At 47.0% G+C, this 26,931-nt stretch overlaps 1 protein-coding gene across 2 annotated transcripts in view; it reads left to right on the plus strand.

The window, feature by feature from the left end:
• VWA8 (von Willebrand factor A domain containing 8) overlaps positions 1-26,931 on the plus strand; it is an 875,413-nt gene that overhangs the window by 94,759 nt on the left and 753,723 nt on the right. For both annotated transcript variants that reach the window (XM_063952874.1, XM_063952875.1), the window contains exons 3-4: positions 4,062-4,139; positions 25,455-25,585. In XM_063952874.1, the coding sequence (XP_063808944.1) occupies positions 4,062-4,139; positions 25,455-25,585 (209 nt within the window). The remainder of the gene's footprint in view (positions 1-4,061; positions 4,140-25,454; positions 25,586-26,931) is intronic.

Below are 26,931 nucleotides of genomic sequence, written 5' to 3' on the forward strand. Positions count from 1 at the left end.
TGCGTGTCCACGACACCCATAGAGGGAGAATAAATTAGTGTGCTCAGCGTAGCAAGGCACCGTGCCCACAGCACGGCGAGCGCAGCGTTGCGCTCGCCCCCCTGTCGGGATTGTGCCAGTCGGAATCCCGGTGTCGGTATTCCGACCGCCGGGATCCCGTCCAGCGGGATTTCTTACTGATCCCATTTTATCAACTAGTAGTAATTCTAAGGGGTATATGCAATTGTGGTAGAATTCCCGAAATTGTCGAAAAACTGGACTTTTTCGCCCAAAAAAAAAAATCGACAATGCAATTCAGTACTTTCCGTCAAAAAAACGGACTTTCAAAATTCGACTTTTTGAAATTCGACATTTGTCAAATTCGACATTTCTGCAATGGTACAAATGCAGCAATTCGCCAAAAGTATATTCAATTGAAGTTTGGAAATTCGACAACAGAGCTTTTAGACAGTAAATTCGTCATTTTCAATCCGCCACACTTTGGTGGGGGAATCTAATCAAAAATTTTTAAAACATTTTTTTTTGGTGTTTTTTTTATTGGTAATAGCATATCTATTTATTTTAGAAGGGATGAGGGAATTGGTTTATCTATTTTGGAGGCACAAGTATTATTTCTATATTTTTAAAAATATTATTATAATTGTTTTTTTTTTTTTAAATGGAATGGTAAAATCCCGAAAAAAAATGGCGTGGGGTCCCCCCTCCAAAGCATAACCAGCCTCGAGCTCTTCGAGCCGGTCCTGGTTCTAAAAATCCGGGGGGAAAAATGACAGGGGATCCCCCGTATTTTTAAAACCAGCACCGGGCTCTGCGCCTGGTGCTGGTGCAAAAATTACGGGGGACAAAAAGAGTAGCTGTCCCCCGTATTTTTTACACCAGCATCGGGCTCCACTAGCTGGACAGATAATGCCACAGCCGGGGGTCACTTTTATACAGCGCCCTGCGGCCGTGGCATTAAATATCCAACTAGTCACCCCTGGCCGGGGTACCCTGGGGGAGTGGGGACCCCTTCAATCAAGGGGTCCCCCCCAGCCACCCAAGGGCCAGGGGTGAAGCCCGAGGCTGTCCCCCCCATCCAAGGGCTGCGGATGGGGGGCTGATAGCCTTTGGAAAAATGAAAGAATATTGTTTTTTCCAGTAGTACTACAAGTCCCAGCAAGCATCCCCCGCAAGCTGGTACTTGGAGAACCACAAGTACCAGCATGCGGGAGAAAAACGGGCCCGCTGGTACCTGTAGTTCTACTGGAAAAAAAATACCCAAATAAAAACAGGACCTGCACACCTTGAAAGTACAATTTTATTTCACACCTGCCGACACACACATACTTACCTATGTTGACACGACGTTCGGTCCACTTGTCCAAGTAGAATCCGGGGTACCTGTGAATAAAATTATACTCACCTGATCCAGTGTCCAGGTTATAATCCACGTACTTGGCAAAACAACAAAACGGCAACCCGGACCAAACGGACTGAAAGGGGTCCCATGTTTACACATGGGACCCCTTTCCACGAATGCAGAGACCCCCCCCGTGACTGCTGTCACAGAAAGGTCTCTTCAGCCAATCAGCGAGCGTATCGTCCTGCTCACTGTGCTGATTGGCTGTATGCGCGTCTGCTGTCAGACAGCGCTTCGCAAAGCCTCTCCATTATATTCAATGGTGGGAACTTTGCGTCAGCGGTGAGGTCACCCGCGGTCAGCGGCTGACCGCAGGTAACCCCACCGCTACCCGCAAAGTTCCCACCATTGAAACTAATGGAGGGAGCTGTGCGATGCGCTGTCTGACAGCAGACGCGCATACAGCCAATCAGCTGAGTGCCACGAAGTAGCGCTTCCTGATTGGCTGAAGGGACCTTCTGTGACAGCAGTCACGTGGGGTCCCGGCAATCGTGGAAAGGGGTCCCATGTGTAAACATGGGACCCCTTTCAGTCCGTTTGGTCCGGGTTGCCGTTTTGTTGTTTTGCCAAGTACGTGGATTATAACCTGGACACTGGATCAGGTGAGTATAATTTTTTTCACAGGTACCCCGGATTCTTCAGTGACGAGGAGGGCGTGGCAGTCGGCGGGTCAACATAGGTAAGTATGTATGTGTCGGCATGTATGAAATAAAGTTTTACTTTCACGGTGTGTGTCTCCTGTTTTTATTTGGGTATTTTTTTTCCAGTATTATTATTATTATTATTATTACATTTTATTTATAAGGTGCCACATGTGTTTCGCAGCGCCGTACAAAGGACAGTACAGGGGACAAAACATTGCATTACAGTAAATAAATAACAGAAATAAAGTACAGGTAACAGAGCACCACACATTCTCAAGACATAATACAGCTAAGATGTAAGTATTGAGGGAGTGATCATCGTACTACTAGAGGCTGGTGGCCATAGATGGAGATGAGCCTTTACTAGCAGGATAAAGATGGTCGTTGAGTAGGGGAGAGCTGTGAGTGAAATGTGTTGAGACGAGGGCTTAGATAACAAGAGGAAAGAGGGCCCTGCTCTGAAGAGCTAACAATCTGTTGGGGAGGGGCGACAGACAGATGACAAGAGGTGCAGGTAAGTGGGAGGTAGCCTGATGGCAGTATGCAAGCAAAGCTGAGATGTTCACGGCATGAGGCAGGGGGGTGGAGGCGCGGCTTAAGCACTGGGTTATGCATCAGGAGGGTATGCTTTGATGAATAGGTGGGTTTTTAGTGCCCGTTTGAAGCTTTGCAAGGTTGGGGAGAGTCTAATGGAGCGGGGAGTGCGTTCCACTGAAGGGGTGCAGCACGGGCAAAATCCTGAACTCGTGCATGGGAAGCAGTAGAACTACAGGTACCAGCGGGCCCAGTTTTCTCCCGCATGCTGGTACTTGTGGTTCTCCAAGTACCAGCTTGCGGGGGAGGCTTGCTGGGACTTGTAGTACTACTGGAAAAAACAATATTCTTTCATTTTTCCAAAGGCTATCAGCCCCCCATCCGCAGCCATTGGATGGGGGGGGACAGCCGCCTCGGGCTTCACCCCTGGCCCTTGGGTGGCTGGGTGGGGACCCCTTGATTGAAGGGGTCCCCACTCCCCCAAGGTACCCCGGCCAGGCGTGACTAGTTGGATATTTAATGCCACGGCCGCAGGGCGCTGTATAAAAGTGACCCCCGGCTGTGGCATTATCTGTCCAGCTAGTGGAGCCCGATGCTGGTGTAAAAAATACGGGGGACAGCTACTCTTTTTGTCCCCCGTATTTTTTGCACCAGCACCAGGCGCAGAGCCCGGTGCTGGTTTTAAAAATACGGGGGATATCCTGTCATTTTCCCCCCCCCGGAATTTTAGAACCAGGACCGGCTCGAAGAGCCCGAGGCTGGTTATGCTTTGGAGGGGGGACCCCACGCAATTTTTTTCCGGGTTTTTTCCCGTTTTTTAAAAATCGGAACAAAATCCGTCAAATCGGCCGTTTTTCGTCAGCGGGACTGTCGAATCCGTTTTTTATTGAATATGGTCAATTTCGGCACCCACTTGCCGAAATTAGACGGTCGAATTGTGTCGAATTAAAAAACGGCCGAAAAATTGCCGCGATTCACCGCTAATTGCATATACCCCTTAGTCTCATACTTCTATGCATGACATATCTGGTTTGTGGATTAAATAATGAGGAGCAACTTAGTCAATAATAATAATAATAATAATAATAATAATAATAATAATAATAATAATAATATCTCTCTACCTTGGCCCATATCTAAAGTAGCTTCTTAAAAATATAGACTTTGTGGGTTATGTAATAGTTTCAGAGATGAAGGAACTGCCATAAATTATTCTGTTCAAAGCTAAACTTAAAGTAGTAACCTGTTATAAAACAAAAGCATCTGAACTAATTGGCGCTTTAAACTTATCAGTAGACTCGACAAAATCCGTCCGGACCCTTCATGTCGGAACCTATTACATAAATCCCTGTGAGGCATAAAATGTTTATCAATTAGGTTACATAAACTGCATATTGAAATAAGTAAATATGATTATAATATTTCTGCAGAATTCCTGTGTGTGTTTTTTTTTAATTCTACTGTCTTTTTCGTTTCTTTTACAGGTGACATTGTTAATATTGGAGACATATCTTATACATTGAAAATTCCAAGGAACCCGGAATTGGTACCCCAGAACTATTGTAAGACATTATTTCTTCTGTGTACCTAAGTTTGAAGCTTTAATGCATGTCTGAACATCTGTTCAAAATAGAACTATTCTATGTCTTGATTTTGTGTATATATTAATCACACATGTGTATCAGTTTTCATAAACATACAAATACAAAGTGCAGTATGGGGTTTGCACGGCTATTCCTTATTCTGTGAGGTTTAGAGGGGAATTTGGTTATATGTCGGGCGGATTTGCCCTGCCACACTTTACAGCGGCGGGGATCTTGCTCAAAAGTGCTGGCACCTTCAGGCGAATCAGGCATTTGGCAGGCCGGGTGAATTGGGCTGTCGTTGCCGGCATTTAAACGCTGCAGCAACAGCAAATCGCCCCTTTTGCACACAATTGAATTCCCCCCTTATTGTTATATAAATATACAAATCTTTTTACTTTATTTCTTTTAAATATGTGATCTTATGATATTGAGGGTCAATTAGAAGGACTGTATATTGATCCTAACCACTATTTAGTGATTCCACCCCTGGGGGTAATTCCACCATTTACTCAGGTTGTCTCAGCTACAGCTGATATAGCGCCTCAGAGATGTAGGCACAGCAGCGAGGAGGGTGGATAATATCTAAAGACTTACCTGAAGGCTCATTTCCTACAGCTATATTCTTCTTAGGCAAAATTGACATTAAATGAGTAGTTCTGTGGTCAGTAACCACCGTCTACAATCTGAGCAGAGTGTGGTCTTCTGGCTGGAGCCAACTCCACCCCTGTCTGGCGCGTTCTGCCATCTGCTTCCGAATTGCGACCCTTGGTAATAGGGTCTATTTGTGGAAGCGCTACGCTTTACCAGAAGCAGTGAGACCAGACCGGGTTAGAATGGTACTTTTAAGTAAGTCATGTTTCTCTACATCAGCAGAGGATAGCTCAGCATATGGTTTCTGAGCCTCACTGGTAAGATAGGGGGCAAACTTATCAGCCCAAGTATCCACTGGCCATTTTAAGCGCTGTGCCACCCTCTCAAATATTAACAAATACGCCACTGGGTCATCTGAAGCTGACATTTTCTTTAGATGCCCTGCAGTATTTGTTGTCCCCATTGATTGGGTCACTAATTGTAACATTTACTTTTCACTGATCCCACAGAAATGTGAGCAATTGTGGTGAGACACCAAGCCTCTCACCACAATATATATATATATATATATATATGTACAGAATGGTAGAACCCAGCGCCTTCTGTGTTATGCAAACTCCAAGTGCAAATTAAATACTTATATGCGTACCGCATCCCATGTGGATATCAAGCATGTGATATAAATCGTAGTTCTCCTGATGTCGGTCCTGTAGCTTTCCCACTAACTTCGTGGACGGTCCGTATGAAAATTAGAATAATACCACAAAATAGTGTAATATTGCTAGCGTATATAAAGGTGTGCATAAGTGAATTTTATGATGTGATTGGTAATAGTGCCTTTAAATAAACAGTGCACCCAGTGTCATAATAGAATGACTGTGAGAAAGTTCCCACCGCCTGTAGTAATATATATAAGTACCCTCAGGACTTGTGAAACTTGCATGTAGGAATAACTTTGTATGGTTCTTCTCCTGTGGTTCTTGTTGGGGACCCTTAGAAATAAAATAGAGTCAAGTAACAGGTTCAGATGGTCATCTCTGTAGTGCAGGTATGGGGAGTATATATTAAAGTTGTAACTTTCCAGCAATCAGCGCCATGCAGCGTTCCGATCATGGGGTTACCAACGCACACAGTCCCGCTCACCGACAATTAATGGATGTCCGGGATCGGATGGACGTCTCTGTGTTGCGGGTGTGATGATGAAGTATTCAAATGGCCAGCGCCGTGCAGCATTCCAAATCAAGAGATCACCTGTGCACACAGTCCTGCTTACCGGTGCTCAGTGGGCGGTCAGAGTTTTACATCAAACGTTTATCAATCCTCAAAAGAAGGCTTGCAAGTAGACAAGGGAAACAGACAACGGCTCCAAACCTTCAATGCACCGTATCCTCAACACGTTTTTCCGCACAAGGGTGGCTTTGTCAAGAGGCCTTGTGCGGAAAAACGTGTTGAGGATACTGTACATTGAAGGTTTGGAGCCGTTGTCTGTTTCCCTTGTCCACTATTGTTTTATATATATATATATATATATATATATATATATATATATATTCGCTCTCCTGGATCATTGACTTTATTACTAATAAGCTATGCTTTGAAAGCCCACCAGATGGTTCTCTATATTCCTTGTGGGGACAGCTTCACTTGACAAGTCATCTTTCTTGCTAAACTGCCTAGTCTTCTGGAGGCCTCCTATTGGCTACTTCTTGTCTATACTTCATTATACCTGCCATGTCATCTGTGGGGAAGGACAGGAACACCAAATCCAAATCAGACTTGATGGGAGAGACAGTGGTCCTCATCCAGACATGCCTCCATTTTTGAAGAAATCTGGTTCCAGATAGGAGGCTGATACTGTTTCCCCTCCCTCTCCTGCTCCATCCTCCTCTCCCGATACCATGTTCTCAGTGGAAGGCCCGAATACCCATATATCACCTACCATACAGCTGGAGATGAGCAAAATCCTCTCCCATATTAAGCCACTTCCAACAAAACAAGACTTTCATATTTTGGAGAGTAAATTTCAATCTATTATAAGTGAGTAGGTGGTGCCGCCGTCCCCCTTGCAGAGCCAGAAGCAAGAAGAACATCCTGAAAATCAGCGGCTGAAGACTTCGGTCTTCATTAAGGTAGCGCACAGCACTGCAGCTGTGCGCCATTGCTCCCTATGCATACCACACACTCCGGTCACTGATGGGTGCAGGGCGCTGGGGGGGGGCGCCCTGGGCTGCAATTAGAGTACCTTCTATGGCAAAAAGCACATAATATAGTCCAATAAACTATATATGTGCAAAATCCCCCGCCATAATATAAATATAAGAGCGGGAGAAGTCCGCCGAGAAGGGGGCGGGGCTATCTCCCTCAGCACACTAGCGCCATTTCCTCTTCACAGCTCCGCTGGAAGACAGCTCCCCAGGCTCTCCCCTGCAGTTTCCAGGCTCAAAGGGTAAAAAAGAGAGGGGGGGCACTAAATTTAGGCGCAAATTGTATATGTAAAGCAGCTATAGGGAAAAATCACTTTGTGTTAGTGTACATCCCTGATTATATAGCGCTGTGGTGTGTGCTGGCATACTCTCTCTCTGTCTCCCCAAAGGACTTTGTGGGGTCCTGTCCTCAGTCAGAAATGCTCTATGTGTGTGTGTGCGGTGTGTCGGTACGGCTGTGTCGACATGTTTGATGAGGACGCTTACGTGGAGGCGGAGCAGGTGCCGATAAGTGTGATGTCGCCCCCTGCGGGGCCGACACTTGAGTGGATGGATATGTGGAAGGTATTAACCGACAGTGTCAACTCCTTACATAAAAGGTTCGATGACGCAGCTTTGGGACAGCCGGCATCTCAGCCCGCGCCTGCCCAGGCATCTCAGAGGCCGTCAGGGGCTCAAAAACGCCCGCTACCTCAGATGGCTGACACAGATGTCGACACGGAGTCTGACTCCAGTGTCGACGAGGATGAGACAAATATACAATCCACTAGAGCCATCCGATGCATGATTACGGCAATGAAAAATGTGTTGCACATTTCTGACATTAACACGGTTACCACAAAAAAGGGTATTATGTTTGGGGAGAAAAAGCAGCCAGTGACTTTTCCCCCATCTGATGAGTTAAACGAATTGTGTGAAGAAGCGTGGGGTTCCCCAGATAAGAAACTAGTAATTTCTCTAACGTCCTAAGTGGATGCTGGGGACTCCGTAAGGACCATGGGGATTAGCGGCTCCGCAGGAGACTGGGCACAACTATAAAGAAAGCTTTTAGACTACTGGTGTGCACTGGCTCCTCCCACTAAGACCCTCCTCCAGACCTCAGTTAGATTCTTGTGCCCGGCTGAGCTGGATGCACACTAGGGGCTCTCCTGAGCACCTAGAAAGAAAGTATATTTAGGTTTTTTATTTTCAGTGAGATCTGCTGGCAACAGACTCACTGCAGCGAGGAACTAAGGGGAGAAGAAGCGAACCTACCTAACAGGTGGTAGTTTGGGCTTCTTAGGCTACTGGACACCATTAGCTCCAGAGGGATCGACCACAGGACCCGACCTTGGTGTTCGTTCCCGGAGCCGCGCCGCCGTCCCCCTTACAGAGCCAGAAGCACGAAGAACCGGAAAATCGGCGGCAGAAGACTTCGGTCTTCACCAAGGTAGCGCACAGCACTGCAGCTGTGCGCCATTGCTCCTCATGTACACCTCACACTTCGGTCACTGATGGGTGCAGGGCGCTGGGGGGGGGCGCCCTGAGGGCAATAAATAACACCTTGGCTGGCAAAATATACATCATATATAGTCCCAGAGGCTATATAGATGTAAAATTACCCCTGCCAGTATCACAGAAAAAGCGGGAGAAAGTCCGCCGAAAAGGGGGCGGGGCTTCTCCCTCAGCACACTGGCGCCATTTTTCCCTCACAGTTCCGCTGGAAGGAAGCTCCCTGGCTCTCCCCTGCAGTCTGAGAATACTACAGAAGGGTAAAAAAGAGAGGGGGGGCACTAAATTTAGGCGCAGTATAGTTATATATATATATGTAATATATATAAAAAAGCAGCTATAGGGAAAACACTCATTGATAGTGGGATCCCTGTGTTATAAAGCGCTCTGGTGTGTGCTGGCATACTCTCTCTCTGTCTCCCCAAAGGGCTTTGTGGGGTCCTGTCCTCTGTCAGAGCATTCCCTGTGTGTTTGCGGTGTGTCGGTATGGCTGTGTCGACATGTTTGATGAGGAGGCTTATGTGGAGGCGGAGCAGATGCCTGTAAATGTGATGTCACCCCCTGCGGGGTCGACACCTGAGTGGATGGTGCTGTGGAAGGAATTACGTGATAGTGTCGACTCCTTACATAAAAGGTTTGACGACATACCTAATGTGGGACAGCCGGCTTCTCAGCCTGTGCCTGCCCAGGCGTCTCAAAAACCATCAGGGGCTCTAAAACGCCCGCTACCTCAGATGGTTGACACAGATGTCGACACGGATACTGACTCCAGTGTCGACGACGAAGAGACTAATGTAACTTCCAGTAGGGCCACACGTTACATGATTGAGGCAATGAAAAATGTGTTGCACATTTCTGATGTTACCCCCGGTACCACAAAAAAGGGTATAATGTTTGGAAAAAAAAAACTACCAGTAGCTTTTCCTCCATCTGAAGAGTTAAATGAAGTGTGTGAAGAAGCGTGGGCTTCCCCTGATAAAAAGATGGTAATTTCTAAGAGGTTACTAATGGCGTACCCTTTCCCGCCAGAGGATAGGTCACGCTGGGAAACATCCCCTAGGGTGGATAAAGCGCTCACACGCTTGTCAAAGAAGGTGGCACTACCGTCTCCGGATACGGCCGCCCTGAAGGAATCTGCTGATAGAAAGCAGGAGGCTATCCTGAAATCTATATATACACACACAGGTGTGATACTGAGACCGGCTATAGCTTCAGCCTGGATGTGCAGCGCTGCTGCTGCGTGGTCAGATTCCCTGTCAGAAAACATAGATACCCTAGACAGGGACACTATTTTGCTAAACGTAGAGCATATAAAAGACGCACTTTTATACATGAGGGATGCACAGAGGGATATTTGCCGGCTGGCATCCAAAATTAGTGCAATGTCCATTTCTGCCAGGAGAGGGTTATGGACTCGGCAGTGGACAGGTGATGCAGATTCCAAACGACACATGGAAGTTCTGCCTTATAAGGGTGAGGAATTGTTCGGGGATGGTCTCTCGGACCTCGTTTCCACAGCAACAGCTGGGAAGTCTACATTTTTACCCCATGTTCCCTCACAACCAAAGAAAGCACCGTATTATCAGGTACAGTCCTTTCGGCCCAATAGGGGCAAGCGGGTTAAAGGCACGTCCTTTCTGCCCAGAGGCAGAGGTAGAGGGAAAAAGCTGCAGCATACAGCCAGTTCCCAGGAGCAAAAGTCCTCCCCCACTTCCTCTAAGTCCACAGCATGTCGCTGGGGCTTCACAGGCGGAGCCAGGTACGGTGGGGGCCCGTCTCAAAAATTTCAGCAATTAGTGGGCTCGCTCACGGGTGGATCCCTGGATCCTTCAAATAGTATCTCAGGGGTACAAACTGGAATTCGAGATGTCTCCCCCCCGCCGTTTCCTCAAATCTGCCTTGCCAACCACTCCCTCAGGCAGGGAGGCAGTGTTACAGGCAATTCAAAAGCTGTATTCACAACAAGTGATAGTAAAGGTGCCCCTACTTCAACAAGGAAGGGGTTACTATTCCACAATGTTTGTGGTACCGAAACCGGACGGTTCGGTGAGACCCATTTTAAATTTGGAATCCTTGAACACATATATAAAAAAATGCAAGTTCAAGATGGAATCGCTCAGGGCGGTTATTGCAAGCCTGGACGAGGGAGATTACATGGTATCGCTGGGCATCAAGGATGCTTACCTACATGTCCCCATTTACCATCCTCACCAGGAGTACCTCAGGTTTGTGGTACACGATTGTCATTACCAATTCCAGACGTTGCCGTTTGGTCTCTCCACGGCTCCGAGGGTCTTTACCAAGGTAATGGCGGAAATGATGATACTCCTTCGAAGGAAGGGAGTTTTAATTATCCCGTACTTGGACGATCTCCTGATAAAGGCGAGGTCCAGAGAGCAGTTGTTGGTAGGGGTAGCACTATCTCGGGAAGTGCTACAACAGCACGGCTGGATTCTAAACATTCCAAAGTCACAGCTGGTCCCTACGACACGCCTGCTGTTCCTAGGGATGGTTCTGGACACAGAACAGAGAAAAGTGTTTCTCCCGGAGGAGAAGGCCAAGGAGCTGTCATCTCTAGTCAGAGGCCTCCTAAAACCAAAACAGGTGTCGGTGCATCACTGCACGCGGATCCTGGGAAAAATGGTAGCTTCCTACGAAGCGATTCCATTCGGCCTGTTTCATGCAAGAACCTTTCAGTGGGACCTGTTGGACAAGTGGTCCGGATCGCATCTTCAGATGCATCGTCTGATAACCCTGTCTCCAAGGACAAGGGTGTCTCTGCTGTGGTGGCTGCAGAGTGCTCATCTTCAAAAGGGCCGCAGATTCGGCATACAGGACTGGGTCCTGGTGACCACGGATGCCAGCCTTCGAGGCTGGGGAGCAGTCACACAGGGAAGAAACTTCCAAGGACTATGGTCAAGGCAGGAGACTTCCCTGCACATAAATATTCTGGAACTAAGGGCCATTTACAATGCTCTAAGTCAGGCAAAACACCTGCTTCAAAACCAGCCGGTACTGATCCAGTCAGACAACATCACGGTGGTCGCCCATGTAAATCGACAGGGCGGCACGAGAAGCAGGACGGCGATGGCAGAAGCCACAAGGATTCTCCGATGGGCGGAAAATCACGTGTTAGCACTGTCAGCAGTGTTCATTCCGGGAGTGGACAACTGGGAAGCACGACCTCCACCCGGGAGAGTGGGGACTTCATCCAGAAGTCTTTCAAATGATTGTAAGCCAGTGGGAAAAACCACAGGTGGACATGATGGCGTCCCGCCTAAACAAAAAGCTAGAAAAATATTGCGCCAGGTCAAGAGACCCGCAGGCGATAGCTGTGGACGCTCTGGTAACACCGTGGGTGTACCGATCGGTTTATGTGTTCCCTCCTCTTCCTCTCATACCAAAGGTACTGAGGATAATAAGGAGAAGAGGAGTAAGAACTATACTCATTGTTCCGGATTGGCCAAGAAGAGCGTGGTATCCGGAACTTCAAGAAATGATGTCAGAGGACCCATGGCCTCTACCGCTCAGACAGGACCTGCTGCAGCAGGGGCCCTGTCTGTTCCAAGACTTACCGCGGCTGCGTTTGACGGCATGGCGGTTAAACACCGGATCCTGAAGGAAAAGGGCATTCCGGAGGAAGTCATTCCTACGCTGATAAAAGCTAGGAAAGAAGTAACCGCGAACCATTATCACCGCATATGGCGAAAATATGTTGCGTGGTGTGAGGCCAGGAAGGCCCCAACGGAAGAATTTCAGCTGGGCCGGTTCCTGCACTTCCTACAGTCAGGGGTGACTATGGGCCTTAAATTGGGTTCCATTAAGGTCCAGATTTCAGCTCTATCGATTTTCTTCCAGAGAGAATTGGCTTCACTACCTGAAGTTCAGACTTTTGTTAAGGGAGTGCTGCATATTCAGCCCCCTTTTGTGCCTCCAGTGGCACCTTGGGATTCCAACGTGGTGTTGGATTTCCTAAAGTCACATTGGTTTGAGCCACTGAAAACCGTGGATTTGAAATATCTCACGTGGAAAGTGGTCATGTTGTTGGCCTTGGCTTCGGCCAGGCGTGTTTCAGAATTGGCGGCTTTGTCATGTAAAAGCCCTTATCTGATTTTCCATATGGATAGGGCAGAATTGAGGACTCGTCCCCAGTTTCTACCCAAAGTGGTATCAGCTTTTCATCTGAACCAACCTATCGTGGTGCCTGCGGCTACAAATGACTTGGAGGCTTCCAAGTTGTTGGATGTAGTCAGGGCCCTAAAAATTTATGTTTCCAGGACAGCTGGAGTCAGGAAGACTGACTCGCTCTTTATCCTGTATGCGCCCAACAAGTTGGGTGCACCTGCTTCTAAGCAGACTATTTCTCGCTGGATCTGTAGTACGATTCAGCTTGCACATTCTGCGGCTGGACTGCCGCATCCTAAATCAGTGAAAGCCCATTCCACGAGGAAAGTGGGCTCTTCTTGGGCGGCTGCCCGAGGGGTCTCGGCTCTTCAACTTTGCCGAGCTGCTACTTGGTCAGGGGCAAACACGTTTGCAAAATTCTACAAATTTGATACCCTGGCTGAGGAGGACCTTGAGTTCTCTCATTCGGTGCTGCAGAGTCATCCGCACTCTCCCGCCCGTTTGGGAGCTTTGGTATAATCCCCATGGTCCTTACGGAGTCCCCAGCATCCACTTAGGACGTTAGAGAAAATAAGAATTTACTCACCGGTAATTCTATTTCTCATAGTCCGTAGTGGATGCTGGGCGCCCATCCCAAGTGCGGATTGTCTGCAATACTTGTATATAGTTATTGCTTAACTAAAGGGTTATTGTTGAGCTATCTGTTGAGAGGCTCAGTTGTTATCATACTGTTAACTGGGTATTGTATCACGAGTTATACGGTGAGATTGGTGTGGCTGGTATGAGTCTTACCCGGGATTCAAAATCCTTCCTAATTGTGTCAGCTCTTCCGGGCACAGTATCCTAACTGAGGTCTGGAGGAGGGTCTTAGTGGGAGGAGCCAGTGCACACCAGTAGTCTAAAAGCTTTCTTTATAGTTGTGCCCAGTCTCCTGCGGAGCCGCTAATCCCCATGGTCCTTACGGAGTTCCCAGCATCCACTACGGACTATGAGAAATAGAATTACCGGTGAGTAAATTCTTATTTTCTAAGCGGTTACTAATGGCGTACCCTTTCCCGCCAACGGATAGGTTACGCTGGGAGACATCCCCTAAGGTGGACAAAGCGCTCACACGCTTATCAAAAAAGGTGGCACTGCCGTCTCAGGATACGGCCGCCTTAAAGGAGCCTGCAGATAGAAAGCATGTGGCTATCCTGAAGTCTGTGTATACACACTCAGGTACTATACTGAGACCTGCTATTGCTTCAGCATGGATGTGTAGTGCTGCAGCAGCATGGTCTGATTCCCTGTCAGATAACATTGATTCCCTTGACAGGGATACTATTTTGATAACTATAGAGCATATTAAAGACGTAGTCTTATATATGAGAGATGCACAGAGGGACATTTGCCGGCTGGCATCTAGAATTAATGCAATGTCCATTTCTGCCAGGAGAGTATTATGGACTCGGCAGTGGACAGGTGATGCTGATTCTAAAAGGCACATGGAAGTTTTGCCTTATAAGGGTGAGGAATTGTTTGGGGACGGTCTCTCGGACCTCGTGTCCACAGCAACAGCTGGGAAGTCGACTTTTTTACCTCCGGTCCCCTCACAGCCTAAGAAAGCACCGTATTATCAAGTACAGTCCTTTCGGCCTCAGAAAGGCAAGCGGGTCAGATGCGCGTCCTTTCTGCCCAGTGGCAGGGGTAGAGGGAAAAAGCTGCACCAGACAGCCAGTTCCCATGAACAAATATCCTCCCCTGCTTCCACTAAGTCCACCTCATGACGCTGGGGCTCCACAGGTGGATCCAGGTGCGGTGGGGGCCCGTCTCCGGAACTTCAGCGACCAGTGGGTTCGCTCACAGGTGGATCTCTGGGTTCTACAGGTATCTCAGGGATACAAGCTGGAGTTCGAGACGTCTCCCCCTCGCCGTTACCTCAAATCAGCCTTGCCTGCTACTCCCAAGGAAAGGGAGGTAGTACTGGCGGCAATTCACAAGCTGTACCTCCAGCAGGTGATAATCAAAGTTCCTCTCCTTCAACAGGGACGAGGTTACTATTCCACAATGTTTGTGATGCCGAAACCAGACGGTTCGGTGAGACCCATTCTAAATTTGAAATCCTTGAACACTTATATAAGGAAGTTCAAGTTCAAAATAGAATCGCTCAGGGCGGTTATTGCAAGCCTGGAAGAGGGGGATATTATGGTGTCACTGGACATCATGGATGCTTACCTACATGTCCCCATTTACCCACCTCACCAGGAGTACCTCAAGGTTGTGGTACAGAACTGCCATTACCAATTCCAGACGTTGCCGTTTGGTCTGTCCACGGCACCGAGGGTGTGTTCCAAGGTAATGGCCAAAATGATGATACTCCTTCGAAAGAAGGGAGTTATAATTATCCCGTACTTGGACGATCTCCTTATAAAGGCGAGGTCCAAGGAGCAGTCGTTGATCGGAGTAGCACTATCTCAGGAAGTGCTACAACAGCACGGCTGGATTCTGAATATCCCAAAGTCGCAGCTGGTTCCTACGACGCGTCTGCTGATATTGGGCATGTTTCTGGACACAGAACAGAAGAAGGTGTTTCTCCCAGAGGAGAAGGCCAAGGAGTTGTCATCTCTGGTCAGAGACCTCCTGAAACCAAAACAGGTGTCGGTGCATCATTGCACGCGAGTCCTGGAAAAGATGGTAGCTTCTTACGAAGCAATTCCCTTCAGCAGGTTCCATGCAAGGAACTTTCAGTGGGACCTGTTAGACAAGTGAGGATCGCATCTTCAGATGCATCGGCTGATCACCCTGTCCCCGAGGGCCAGGGTGTCTCTGCTGTGGTGGCTGCAGAGTGCTCATCTTCTCGAGGGCCGCAGATTCGGCATTCAGGACTGGGTCCTGGTGACCACGGATGCAAGCCTCCGAGGTTGGGGAGCAGTCACTTAGGGAAGAAACTTCCAAGGACAATGGTCGAGTCAGGAAGCTTCCCTACACATAAATATTCTGGACCTAAGGGCCATTTACAATGCCCTAAGGCAAGCAGAACCCCATCTTCAAAACCAGCCAGTGCTGATTCAGTCAGACAAAATCACGGCTGTCGCCCCTGTAAACCGACAAGGCGGCACAAGAAGCAGGATGGCGTTGGCAGAAGCCACAAGGATTCTCCGATGGTCGGAGTATCACGTGCTAACACTGTCAGCAGTGTTCATTCCGGGTGTGGAAAACTAGGAAGCAGACTTCCTCAGCAGGCACGACCTCCACCCGGGAGAGTGGGGACTTCATCCAGAAGTCTTCACGCAGATTGTGAACCGTTGGGAACGGCCACAGGTGGACATGATGGCGTCCCGCCTCAACAAAAAGCTAAAAAAGTATTGCGCCAGGTCAAAAGACCCTCAGGCGATAGCTGTGGACGCACTAGTGACACCGTGGGTGTACCAGTCGGTTTATGTGTTCCCTCCTCTTCCTCTCATACCCAAGGTACTGAGGATAGTAAGTAAGTGAGGAGTAAGAACTATACTCGTAGTTCCGGATTGGCCAAGAAGAACTTGGTACCCAGAACTACAAAAAATGATCTCGGCGGACCCATGGCCTCTGTCTCTCAGACAGGACCTGTTACTGCAGGGGCCCTGTCTGTTCCAAGACTTACCGCGGCTGCGTTTGAAGGCTTGGCGGTTGAACGCCGGATCCTAACGGAAAAGGGCGTTCCAGATGAAGTGATTCCTACGCTGTTAAAGGCTAGGAAAGACGCTGCCTGAAGTTCAGACGTTGTTAATGGAGTGCTGCATATTCAGCCCCCTTTTGTGCCTCTAGTGGCACCTTGGGATCTCAACGTAGTGTTGGATTTCCTAAAATCACATTGTTTTGAGCCACTTCAGAACGTGAAGTTGAAGTATCTCACGTGGAAAGTGGTCATATATATTTGGCCTTGGCTTCGGCTAGGCGTGTGTCAGAATTGGCGGCTTTGTCATGTGAAAGCCCTTATCTGATCTTCCACAGGGACAGGGCAGAATTGAGGATTCGTCCCCAATTTCTCCCTAAGGTGGTATCAGCGTTTCATTTGAACCAACCTATTGTGGTGCCTGCGGCTACTCGGGACTTGGAGGCCTCCAAGTTGCTGGATGTAGTCCGGGCCCTGAAAATCTATGTTTCCAGGACGGCTAGAGTCAGAAATACTGACTCGCTGTTTATCCTGCATGCACCCAACAAGCTGGGTGCTCCTGCTTCTAAGCAGACTATTGCTCGCTGGATCTGTAGCACGATTCAACTTGCACATTCTGCGGCTGGACTGCCGCATCCTAAATCAGTAAAAGCCCATTCCACGAGGAAGGGGACTCTTCTTGGGCGACTGCCCAAGGGGTCTCGGCATTACAATTTTGCCGAGCTGCTACCTGGTCAGGGTCAAACACGTTTGCAAAATTCTACAAGTTTGATACCCTGGCTGAGGAGGACCTTGAGTTTGCTCATGCGGTGCTGCAGAGTCATCCGCACTCACCCGCCCGTTTGGGAGCTTTGGTATAATCCCCATGGTCCTTACGGAGTACCCAGCATCCACTAGGACGTCAGAGAAAATAAGAATTTACTCACCGGTAATTCTATTTCTCGTAGTCCGTAGTGGATGCTGGGAGCCCGTCCCAAGTGCGGATTTTCTGCAATACTTGTATATAGTTATTGCTTAACTAAAGGGTTATTGTTATAAGCCATCTGTTCAGTGAGGCTCAGTTGTTATTCATACTGTTAACTTGGTATAGTTATCACGAGTTGTACGGTGTGATTGGTGTGGCTGGTATGAGTCTTACCCTGGATTCCAAATCCTTTCCTTGTAGTGTCAGCTCTTCCGGGCACAGTTTCCCTAACTGAGGTCTGGAGGAGGGGCATAGAGGGAGGAGCCAGTGCACACCAGATAGTACCTAATCTTTCTTTTAGAGTGCCCAGTCTCCTGCGGAGCCCGTCTATTCCCCATGGTCCTTACGGAGTACCCAGCATCCACTACGGACTACGAGAAATAGAATTACCGGTGAGTAAATTCTTATTATTTTACACAAAAGTTAGGTATTTTACTCACGGCATAACGAGGATTTTTTATCGTTCTGGTGATCGGAATGTGATTGACAGGAAGTGGGTGTTTCTGGGCGGAAACTGGCCGTTTTATGGGTGTGTGCGGAAAAAGGCTGCCGTTTCTGGGAAAAACGCAGGAGTGGCTGGAGAAACGGGGAAGTGTCTGGGCGAACGCTGGGACTGTTTGTGACGTCAAACCAGGAACGAAACTGACTGAACTGATCGCAGTGGCAGAGTAAGTCCCGAGCTACTCAGAAACTGCAAAGAAATTTCTATTCGCAATTATGCGAATCTTTCGTTTGCAATTCTGCAAAGCTAAGATTCACTCCCAGTAGGCGGTCGGCTTAGCGTGTGCAATGCTGCTAAAAGCAGCTAACGAGCGAACAACTCGGAATGACCCCCATGGTCACCAGCTCACCTCCTTTTCCCCCCTGCAGCACGTACACCCGCTCGCCTCCTTCTCCCCCCGCAGCACATACACCCGCTCGTCTTCTTCTCCCCACCACAGCACATACACCCGCTCGCCTCCTTCTCCCCACCGCAGCACATACACCCGCTCGCCTCCGTCCCCCCCCTCACCCCCGCAACAGATACACCCACTCGCCTCCACCCTGCAGCACATACACCCACTCGCCTCCCCCCCCCCCGCAGCACCTATTCCCGCTCACCTCCTTCATACACAGAGACCCACTACCCTTTCCCCCGCCGCCTCCACAGCACATTTACTACCGCTGACCCCAGTAGCACATGCACACACCTGTCACCCTGCAACCACATTAAAGACAGACTGTCTTCTGCAGCCTTCCTGGCAGTCCCACACACTATGCTGCTCCATCATGCCGGGACCCTGTGAAGCCGCTGCACATTACCAGGAGAGGAGCCAAGGCTCCACCTCCTCTTTTTACAGCAAGGATCCATCAATCAATTAAATGACAGCCTGTAATTGGCCACAGCAGAGCGCGTCCTTGGGGACCCACTCATTTTAGAAAAGTGATTCCCTGGTCCTCAAACTGCGGTAAAATACACGCCATAGCGCATTTTTGTGATCACTGATGAAGAAAAGTGGTACAGATAGAGAATAATCATACATATAGCATTATGTATAAAAAAGATCAGTGAATAAGCAAATAAAAAATCCTGAATCAGTAACAGCTCATAGCAAAAGTAAATCGGCAACAAAGTAGTCTCACCAAAGGTCCATATTTACCAGGAGTAATAAAGATGTAATAATAAAAAAAAAAACTTAGGGTACAGGAACAAAAAAACTATTGGGTACATAGCATGTACAAAACAGTATGAATGTATATAGAAATGACAATCAAAAATGGGATAGACTTTAACGGTACACCTTACAGCAATAGAAGACCCTAAAACCCTACAAAGACAATCTTCGCAAGCACGACTTAAAGCAGGCATGTCCAAACTGCGGCCCTCCAGCTGTTGTGAAACTACATATCCCAGCATGCCCTGACACAGTTTTGCTGTCAGAGAATGCTAAAGCTGTGTCAGGGCATGCTGGGATGTGTAGTTTCTCAACAGCTGGAGGGCCGCAGTTTGGACATGCCTGACTTAAAGCATCGCTGGGTTTTCCCGTTTAGCCTACAAGTTCCTCAACATGGGAAAGTTATATAGTTGCAAACATAAGAGGACCTTGACACCTTTTTCTATTCCGTGAGTACAGATGTGTCCTCATATATCTTTCCTCAACACATATGCCACGTAGTGGGAGATTCCTGGTGTGAATGATCTGACAGATCCTGTACAACTCCGTTAGCGGCAGGTGTCTTTTGTCAAAAATTCCACTTATTTGCATCACTATGCAAATAGAAAGCACATGCAGACTCTGCTGATTAAAATGAGAGTTCTGGAATATCTCAGTATAGCTAGAAGGCGAGTGTCTCCTACCTCCTGGTTTCTGTGGCACACAATGTAGATCAGGGCTGGACTCAGAGTCCGTTTGGCAGATAGATCTTACAATTTCTCACACTCTGCATGCGTTCAAGCCGAGGCTATGCATCTATGAGCAGCTATGTGTGATTCAGTGTTGTACGAATATCCACTTTCAGCTAAATGTTTGTTACTGCGTGGCATTGTTACATTTGCATAAATGTTTTGAGGGTGTGTCATTGACATGGGACATGTGTACACAGATGGATGGAACAGTTCAGGCGCACAGACAGGGCTGGTGGGGGGCCAGGTAATTTTGCGGTGGGCACCGCTGTTTTAGGTCTCTGCCTAATTTGACAAGGGGTGATGACATTTATCAGGTAATATTAGTATTACTAACGAATATCTGGAATTATAATACCATACTTATGTATTATCTTGCCAGATATTCGGTATTAATTCTCAGATTTACATGGTAAACTAAACCATTAGCCATTCCCCTATTACCAGGGTTAATTGCACATGTGTAATTATGTATGTGTGTGTGTGTGTGTGTGTATATATATATATATATATATATATATATATATATATATATATAAAAAATATAATGTGCTGGACACTATGGGACTTGATTCCCCCATTCCCCTTAGTTAAACACAGGCATGGAAACAAAGGTGTTTGCTGCTGTTTGTATTATTTGGATAATACTTAATACTGTTGATATAGTAACCTTTATCTCGCCTAGGGACAGTTACTAATAAAATCATATTGTGGGTTCTGACACTTTGTTGCTTATGAATCAGTGGCTATTGTGCACTTACATCATTTTTTGCATTTCTAATTGTATATTTGTTGCCTACTGATGTCAATCTCTGCAGTGATCTGGAGTTTTATTCGTGGTGAACATTTTGATCCATGCTACTTTTTCTCTGTATCTGGCTGTATGTACCTCACCCCAGGGCCGAAACCAGGAATTTTGTCACCCGGGGCAAGGCAGTAATTTGGCGCCCAAAAACCACACCCCATTTCCCCCCCCCTTGCCCCTCCCCCCAAAAAGGAAGAAAAAAAACAACAAAAAACAAACAAACCCTGTCAGTCTAAAGTAATCAGATTATCAAAAACTTTGAAAAAAGAGGATACTATTGGACAATATTCCCCTATGTGCCTCAAATGCCCTATGCGTCACATGCCCCGCCAGTGTGTTCAACTACATGCTCCTCTGTGTCCCCATACATTGAACTATATCATAACACTTCATCACTGCACTACATTTCCCTATCCACTGCACTACATCACTATACTACATCCCCTACACGCTGAACTACATCACTGCACTACATACCCTATATCCTACACTACATAACTACACTACATCCCCTTATATGCTACACCACATCAGTGCACTACATTCCCCTATATACTGCAATACATTACTACACTACATACCTTATATGGTACACTATACACTACACCCCCCTATAAGCTACACCAAATCGCCCCATCTGGGAGGCAAAGCAGAGGTTGATACTGCTAACGGAGAGCATAGTGTGCTTTTATAGCTTGTACGGTGCATCACACACTAGTCGCAGCACTGCATGGCAAAGAAGAAAGTTTAAGACAGTAGCCGGCATCCCAGGCACTGGAGCTCACCTGCACAGCGATGGAGCCAGCTGCGGGTAGACATTGCCCCTGATGCTGTCTGCTGTCTCACTGGAGCAGCACAGCACTGCCGGTAAAAAAAACCCCTGCTCCTCTGTAACTCCTTGGCGCCCCCTCAAATCCTACACCCGGGGTACATGTATAATAGCGCATATTGAGGCCAATTCAGGTTGGATCGCAAATCGCGATCCAACTGGAATTATCACATTCGCCCTGCGGACGCATACGCAGCGCCCATCCTGCGCATGCTTCCGCACTTTCTGCAAGGGGGGGGATGCAGAATAGTGAAGCCTCCTTAGCTGCGCACGCAGGAGGCCTGCCACAATGTTCCCCATGGTGGCGGCATGTGATGTCACGCAGACGCCGTGATCACGCACCTGCCATGCCCCCATTCGCACCGCACCGGCTCCGTTCGCGCCACACCTCCCCCGCAACACTCCATCTCAGCTCTGAGATGGAGCGTTGCGGGAGCGCTGCCACCCCCACACATCGCCCCGCGACCACCTCTGCCTAATTGACAGGCAGAGGCAATCGCATTATTTCTACGATGAAGCAGAAATGCAATTGCAATTTCTACTTCATCAAGTGGGGGAGGCAGCGGACAGCATGCTGGGCGGCCTTGCCCTGCGATGGACGGACCCCAGCATGCTAGCAAAAGGATTGCAAATTCTGCTAATTAGCAGAATTTGCAATCCTTACTGATTTAGGCCCATTGTCAGCATCTTGTGCTCATAGCTCTGATCTTTGATCATGCATATATTGAGGTGCTGTCTGTGGTCCTGAAAATGATGCTCATTTGTCCAGTCTGTCCCAGATTCTGTAGTACATATTGCCCTTGTATTTACATTTCTGTTTATATTCTGTTATTTTCAATATTTGATTTAAAAATGGCAAAAAATATCTTTTTTTTAAATGTCTTGCTCTTAAAAAAAGATTAGAAAATGTCTATCTTTTTTAGTAGCTAGGTTGTGTGAGAATGGATCCATACTGATTTTTGGCCATAGTTGTTGTTGTTATTATTATTATTATTATTATTATTATTGTTATTAGGAAGCTGCATAATCACCTCTATATTATCTGGTCATTTTAGCAGATCTCATTGTGTCTCATATGTTCTGGTTGGCTGATCTTGCACATGCAACAATTGGGATCATTAAATGAATACTTCTAGGTGATTTGAAGTTCCCTTCCTACAACCAGTTGTAAACAGATTTTTGTAGTACTAGTGGTTGTTTTGATGGTCCCACACTTTACAAGTTGTAATTAAAAGGAGCCAGTTACGCCACAAAATCTGCACATGTGTGTAAAAAAAATGGGAAGGATTAATACACAAATATTGCATTAGAAGTATTAATTAAAGTAGTTAAAGTGTATCTTTGTATTTAATGTGGAGTTCTAATTGTAGCAAGCTTTTCAAGAGGAACATTAAGACCCATCAGGGGGTGGGATTTGTTCTTTTTCGGTTTTGTAGCTGCCGCCTTTCAGAATATGTATTTTTGTCTCAGTCTTTTTGTTGGCTTTTCTAAGTAGAATGTGTTGCTGTAGATGATGCAATACAATAAACTTAAGTCCTTTCCCTATAAAGACACTGCAAACCTTTTTATATTTTTTTTACTAATTTGGGCTAAGTCACTTGAAATACTTGGTGATAGATCCTTGTGAGTTGTTCTTCCCAGATTTTAATCTAACATTGATTTCACTGGAAGGGAAAGCTTTGGTGTAACGTACTGTCCCCTGAGATATAGAAGTCTAAGACTTCTATTTTCTGTGTGTTAAATGTATAACCATATTCTCCAGTCTACTCAAATAGATGGGTAAGTGATTGAGCTGGATTAGCTATAGTCAGGAGAAGATCATCTGCGTACAATGCAGTTTTGTGTTACACATCACTCATCCTAATCCCTTTAATAGTTGGATTGATTTGGATCCTCGCCGCCAGGGCCTCTGCAACTGACACAAAAATTATTAGGGATAGAGGGCATCCTTGCCACGGCATCCATATATATAACCCACTTTATCCAGGTGAATCAAAGTAGGAAGAAAATGGCTCAGTTTGTTTGCCAAACTCATACCATAAATGTTGATGTCCACATTTAGAAGGGATTTGGATCTATAACTGTGACACAGCTGCGTGTCTTATCTGTGCAGAGAGAGTTAGATTTGGGTGGGTTATTTGGTTTCTGTGCAGTGTAAATACTTGCTGCTTTATTTTTACACTGCAATTACATTGCAGATTGAACACACCACACCCAAATCTAACTCTCTGCACATGTTAAATCTGCCTCCCCTGCAGTGCACATGGTTTTTCCCAACTGCTAACAAAATTCCTGCTGCGATCAACTCGGAATTACCCCCGTTGTGCAGTGATTTTGGGACAGAGGTTATCAGACTAATATGTGTCATAGGAATTGCCTCACGGGCTACAGAAGGGGGGATCAGGGCATATTATAGAATTCCTTTTAATAACCTTAAAACGCCTTCACCGTGTTTCCAGATCATAGGTAATCTTCCCAGAGTTGCAAAGCTTGAGCCTATTGATAAACCACAAGGCTCTTTTTTGTCTAAGTTTGCCGGCCAGGACAGAGTCTGCTGTAATAATGTTGCTGTAGTTCTTTACAGAGTTGTCTTAAATTATTTGAATTAGATAAAGGGGTGGAGTGGCACATTTTAGTCCATGTTCTCCCTCAGTCTCAGGAATAATTTCAGTCATAAATGAGGTTAAACCAAGTACTATTTCAAGAGCAAACTAAAAATATTTAATTTAATACAGTAGTTGTTCTAAATTGGATGGATATTAGGGGGAGATGTACTAAGCAGTGATAAAGGTGGAGAAGTGAGCCAGTGGAGAAATTGTCCATGGCAACCAGTCAGCATTGACGTAATATTTATAATTTGCAAACTATAAAAGTGTACAGAGCAGCTGATTGGTTGCCATGGGCAACTTCTCCACCGGCTCACTTCTCCACTTTTATCACTGCTTAGTACCTCTCTCCCTAAGTCTTTTATGGGACTTTTTGTTTTGCCATCTAACTGCACACGTATGTGCACTTCTAGTTTGAGAGACTGGAGAATAGGTACACAGCTTAATGTGCACTGAGCAGTTTATCCAGCTATGCTACTGTCAAGCCATAACGTTTTTATAGTGTGCAGTGCCACATATGTGTGTACTACTGTATATATTGGTCTTAATGCATTATACTCCTTCTCTGGGAATCTGTGATAAGGGAGATTGTGCTAGACAGGACACCGTGAATTGACAATCATAGCATTATGTTCCAGTGATATTTTCCTTGATTCGTGGCTGTGCGGCACTGGGGGCAAACAAAGCAATTTGCGTCCTTATGCCCATTGCCACATCCACATCACATAAGAAGTGGTGGCAGTCAGCTGGATGCGGATAGTTGGCCACTTTTCTGTCTCTTTCGGGAGAGTGGGTAAGTATTGAATGCATGTGTGATATATTTATGGGACAGAATGCTTGTGTGTGTATGGAGTACACAACAGAGTTGCATACAACTTCATTTTGCAGATTTTGTTATTGTTGCCTCCTTTCAGCAGTATATTTTCACATGCCAAGTTAGCCAATTGTTATTGTGTAAAAATACATACTTAGGTACAAGCACAGCATTATTTTATGCTCTGAAGATCTTAACATTCAGCTATTTACAGGCAACAACTGGGTCACATTTTCTTGATCTTGGCAATTTAATTAGTTTATACAGTATTAGTTGATTATGGCATTAATTGACTGTTATATTGGACTTGAATATGACCTGTATGTTGCCATCTAAAGTTTCTATCTAGTTTTTCCCAGATATTGATATAGTAGCAAAGGTACACCAAATAGGATGCAATAAACTTGCCAGCTGTCGGCATCCCTGCGGTCAGGATACCGACGCTGGAATCCAGACAGCTGACAATACCTACAGCCGGAATACTGGCACACAGGGACAGTTCTCACTCGTGGGTGTCCACGACACCAATAAAGTGAGAATAGAACCTGTGGCGAGCGCAGCGAAGGGGGCCCGCAACGGGACTCCTACTGCTCTCCCCGCTGCCGGCATTCTGGCGTGCGGGATGCCCCTGTCGGGATCTAGTTTAGAGGACTAGTAGCTTGGCTAACATCTTATGTTGCATGTAGAATACAGTAACAATAGAACAAGAAAGACCACATGGGGAAACGCTGCAAGACTTGTGCTTCTATACATGTCAGAAAATGTAAAATAACGTCTATTACTGCTGACATTTTCTTGGCTTATACATTTTGCATTAATGATCTGTTTGAAATGTTCTTTGTTTTTAGTCGCTGACCCACTATGTCAATCAGTAGCACAACACCTGCGATGGATAATGCAAAAAGATCTTCTGGGACAAGATATTTTCCTTATCGGCCCTCCAGGTCCACTCAGACGATCTATTGCTATGCAGTATTTGGTATGCTTATTTCATTTGTATTATGTTTCTGTCTGTATTACGTATATGTACACTAGTTAAAAGCCTGTCAAAATGACGGACACCAGGGCCAGACAATGTTAGGAGGGCGGTCGCTACTCACACAGGAGATGCCGGGTTTCTTGAAGTCCTGCTGCTGAGAGCTGGGGCTCTGTCATGCTGAGTGTGTGAGTGAGTGTTTGTGTGTGTGTGTGAGTGTGTCAGGGACATGCGGTGAGGTAAATGGCTCAGGAGGCACTGGCTAGCACCAGAGCTAAATTTACATGCAATAAATGAGCCAAAGGGTTCATGTGGGCCTAATACACAGGTACAGCAGGATATACTGCTGGAAATTTGGAGTTTTGATCAGAGATGTGCAGAAAAGATAGGCAAGGATGGCACTGCCTCACCTCTCACAGACTTTTTGCTCCAGAGATTTGACTAAAAAAATGATTAGGGGGGGTGTGGCCTGCTGCCTGACTAAGAGGTTGTGTCCCAGGGGAGCTCGTGCAAAAAAAAAACCCTATAACCATCCTATTAGCTGCCCACCCAGGAAAACAACTCACCCAGAGGCCTCTTAAGCTGTCCTGTGCCCTATCCCTCAGAGAGGGAAAGCTGCGGAGCCGGGGAGTGGGTTTATCCTGCTCCTGCAGGTTGCGGCCTACCTCAGGGATTGGAGCCGGGACCTGGATTTTGCTGATCCCCGGCCGGACATCGAGACCTTCCGGGAGCCGCGCGGACGGGAACGGCACCCGCTACCGCCGAGACCCCCTTGCAGGCCACCGCCGAGAGTCGTGCAGCGGCGGCCAGACCTCAGAAACAGACGAGGTAAGCCGCAAAAGGCCGCGGAAGCACCCGCGAGTGTCCGGCGCCGGCGGCCATCTTGGTTGGGGCAGAGTAAGGCGCGCGGACGCAGCGCCAAAAAGAACGACTACTCTGACCCCAGACCTTATATATAACAGCTGTGGGGGGACTTGGGGGCCCAGTGCCTTGACACAACAGTGGAGGACCCCTGTACTGCCACCACATAGGGCAGAGACCCAGCAGCGGCGGCCATATTGGAGGTGGAGGAGGTGAACTGGTTACATAGGGCTGCTGCTGCTGCGGCTGAATATATGTTCTGTGCACCAGCTACCCCCCACCTGAATCACCCCACAGAGTCTCCCTGGGTATCTACAAACCTCTGCACGGAATACCCTGACGGCTGGCTAGCCCAGGTTGGGAGCCCTGAATAGCGGGACTGGGGAAGAAGCAAACGACCCGTGCCACTGCTTTGCTCCCTTGTGTATATAATCTGATTTTCCAGGACCACGCAGTCCTACACCCATTGCTAACAACTACGGCATAAA

This window comes from Pseudophryne corroboree, chromosome 2 (genome assembly GCF_028390025.1).
Source record: "Pseudophryne corroboree isolate aPseCor3 chromosome 2, aPseCor3.hap2, whole genome shotgun sequence".
NCBI lineage: Eukaryota > Metazoa > Chordata > Amphibia > Anura > Myobatrachidae > Pseudophryne > Pseudophryne corroboree.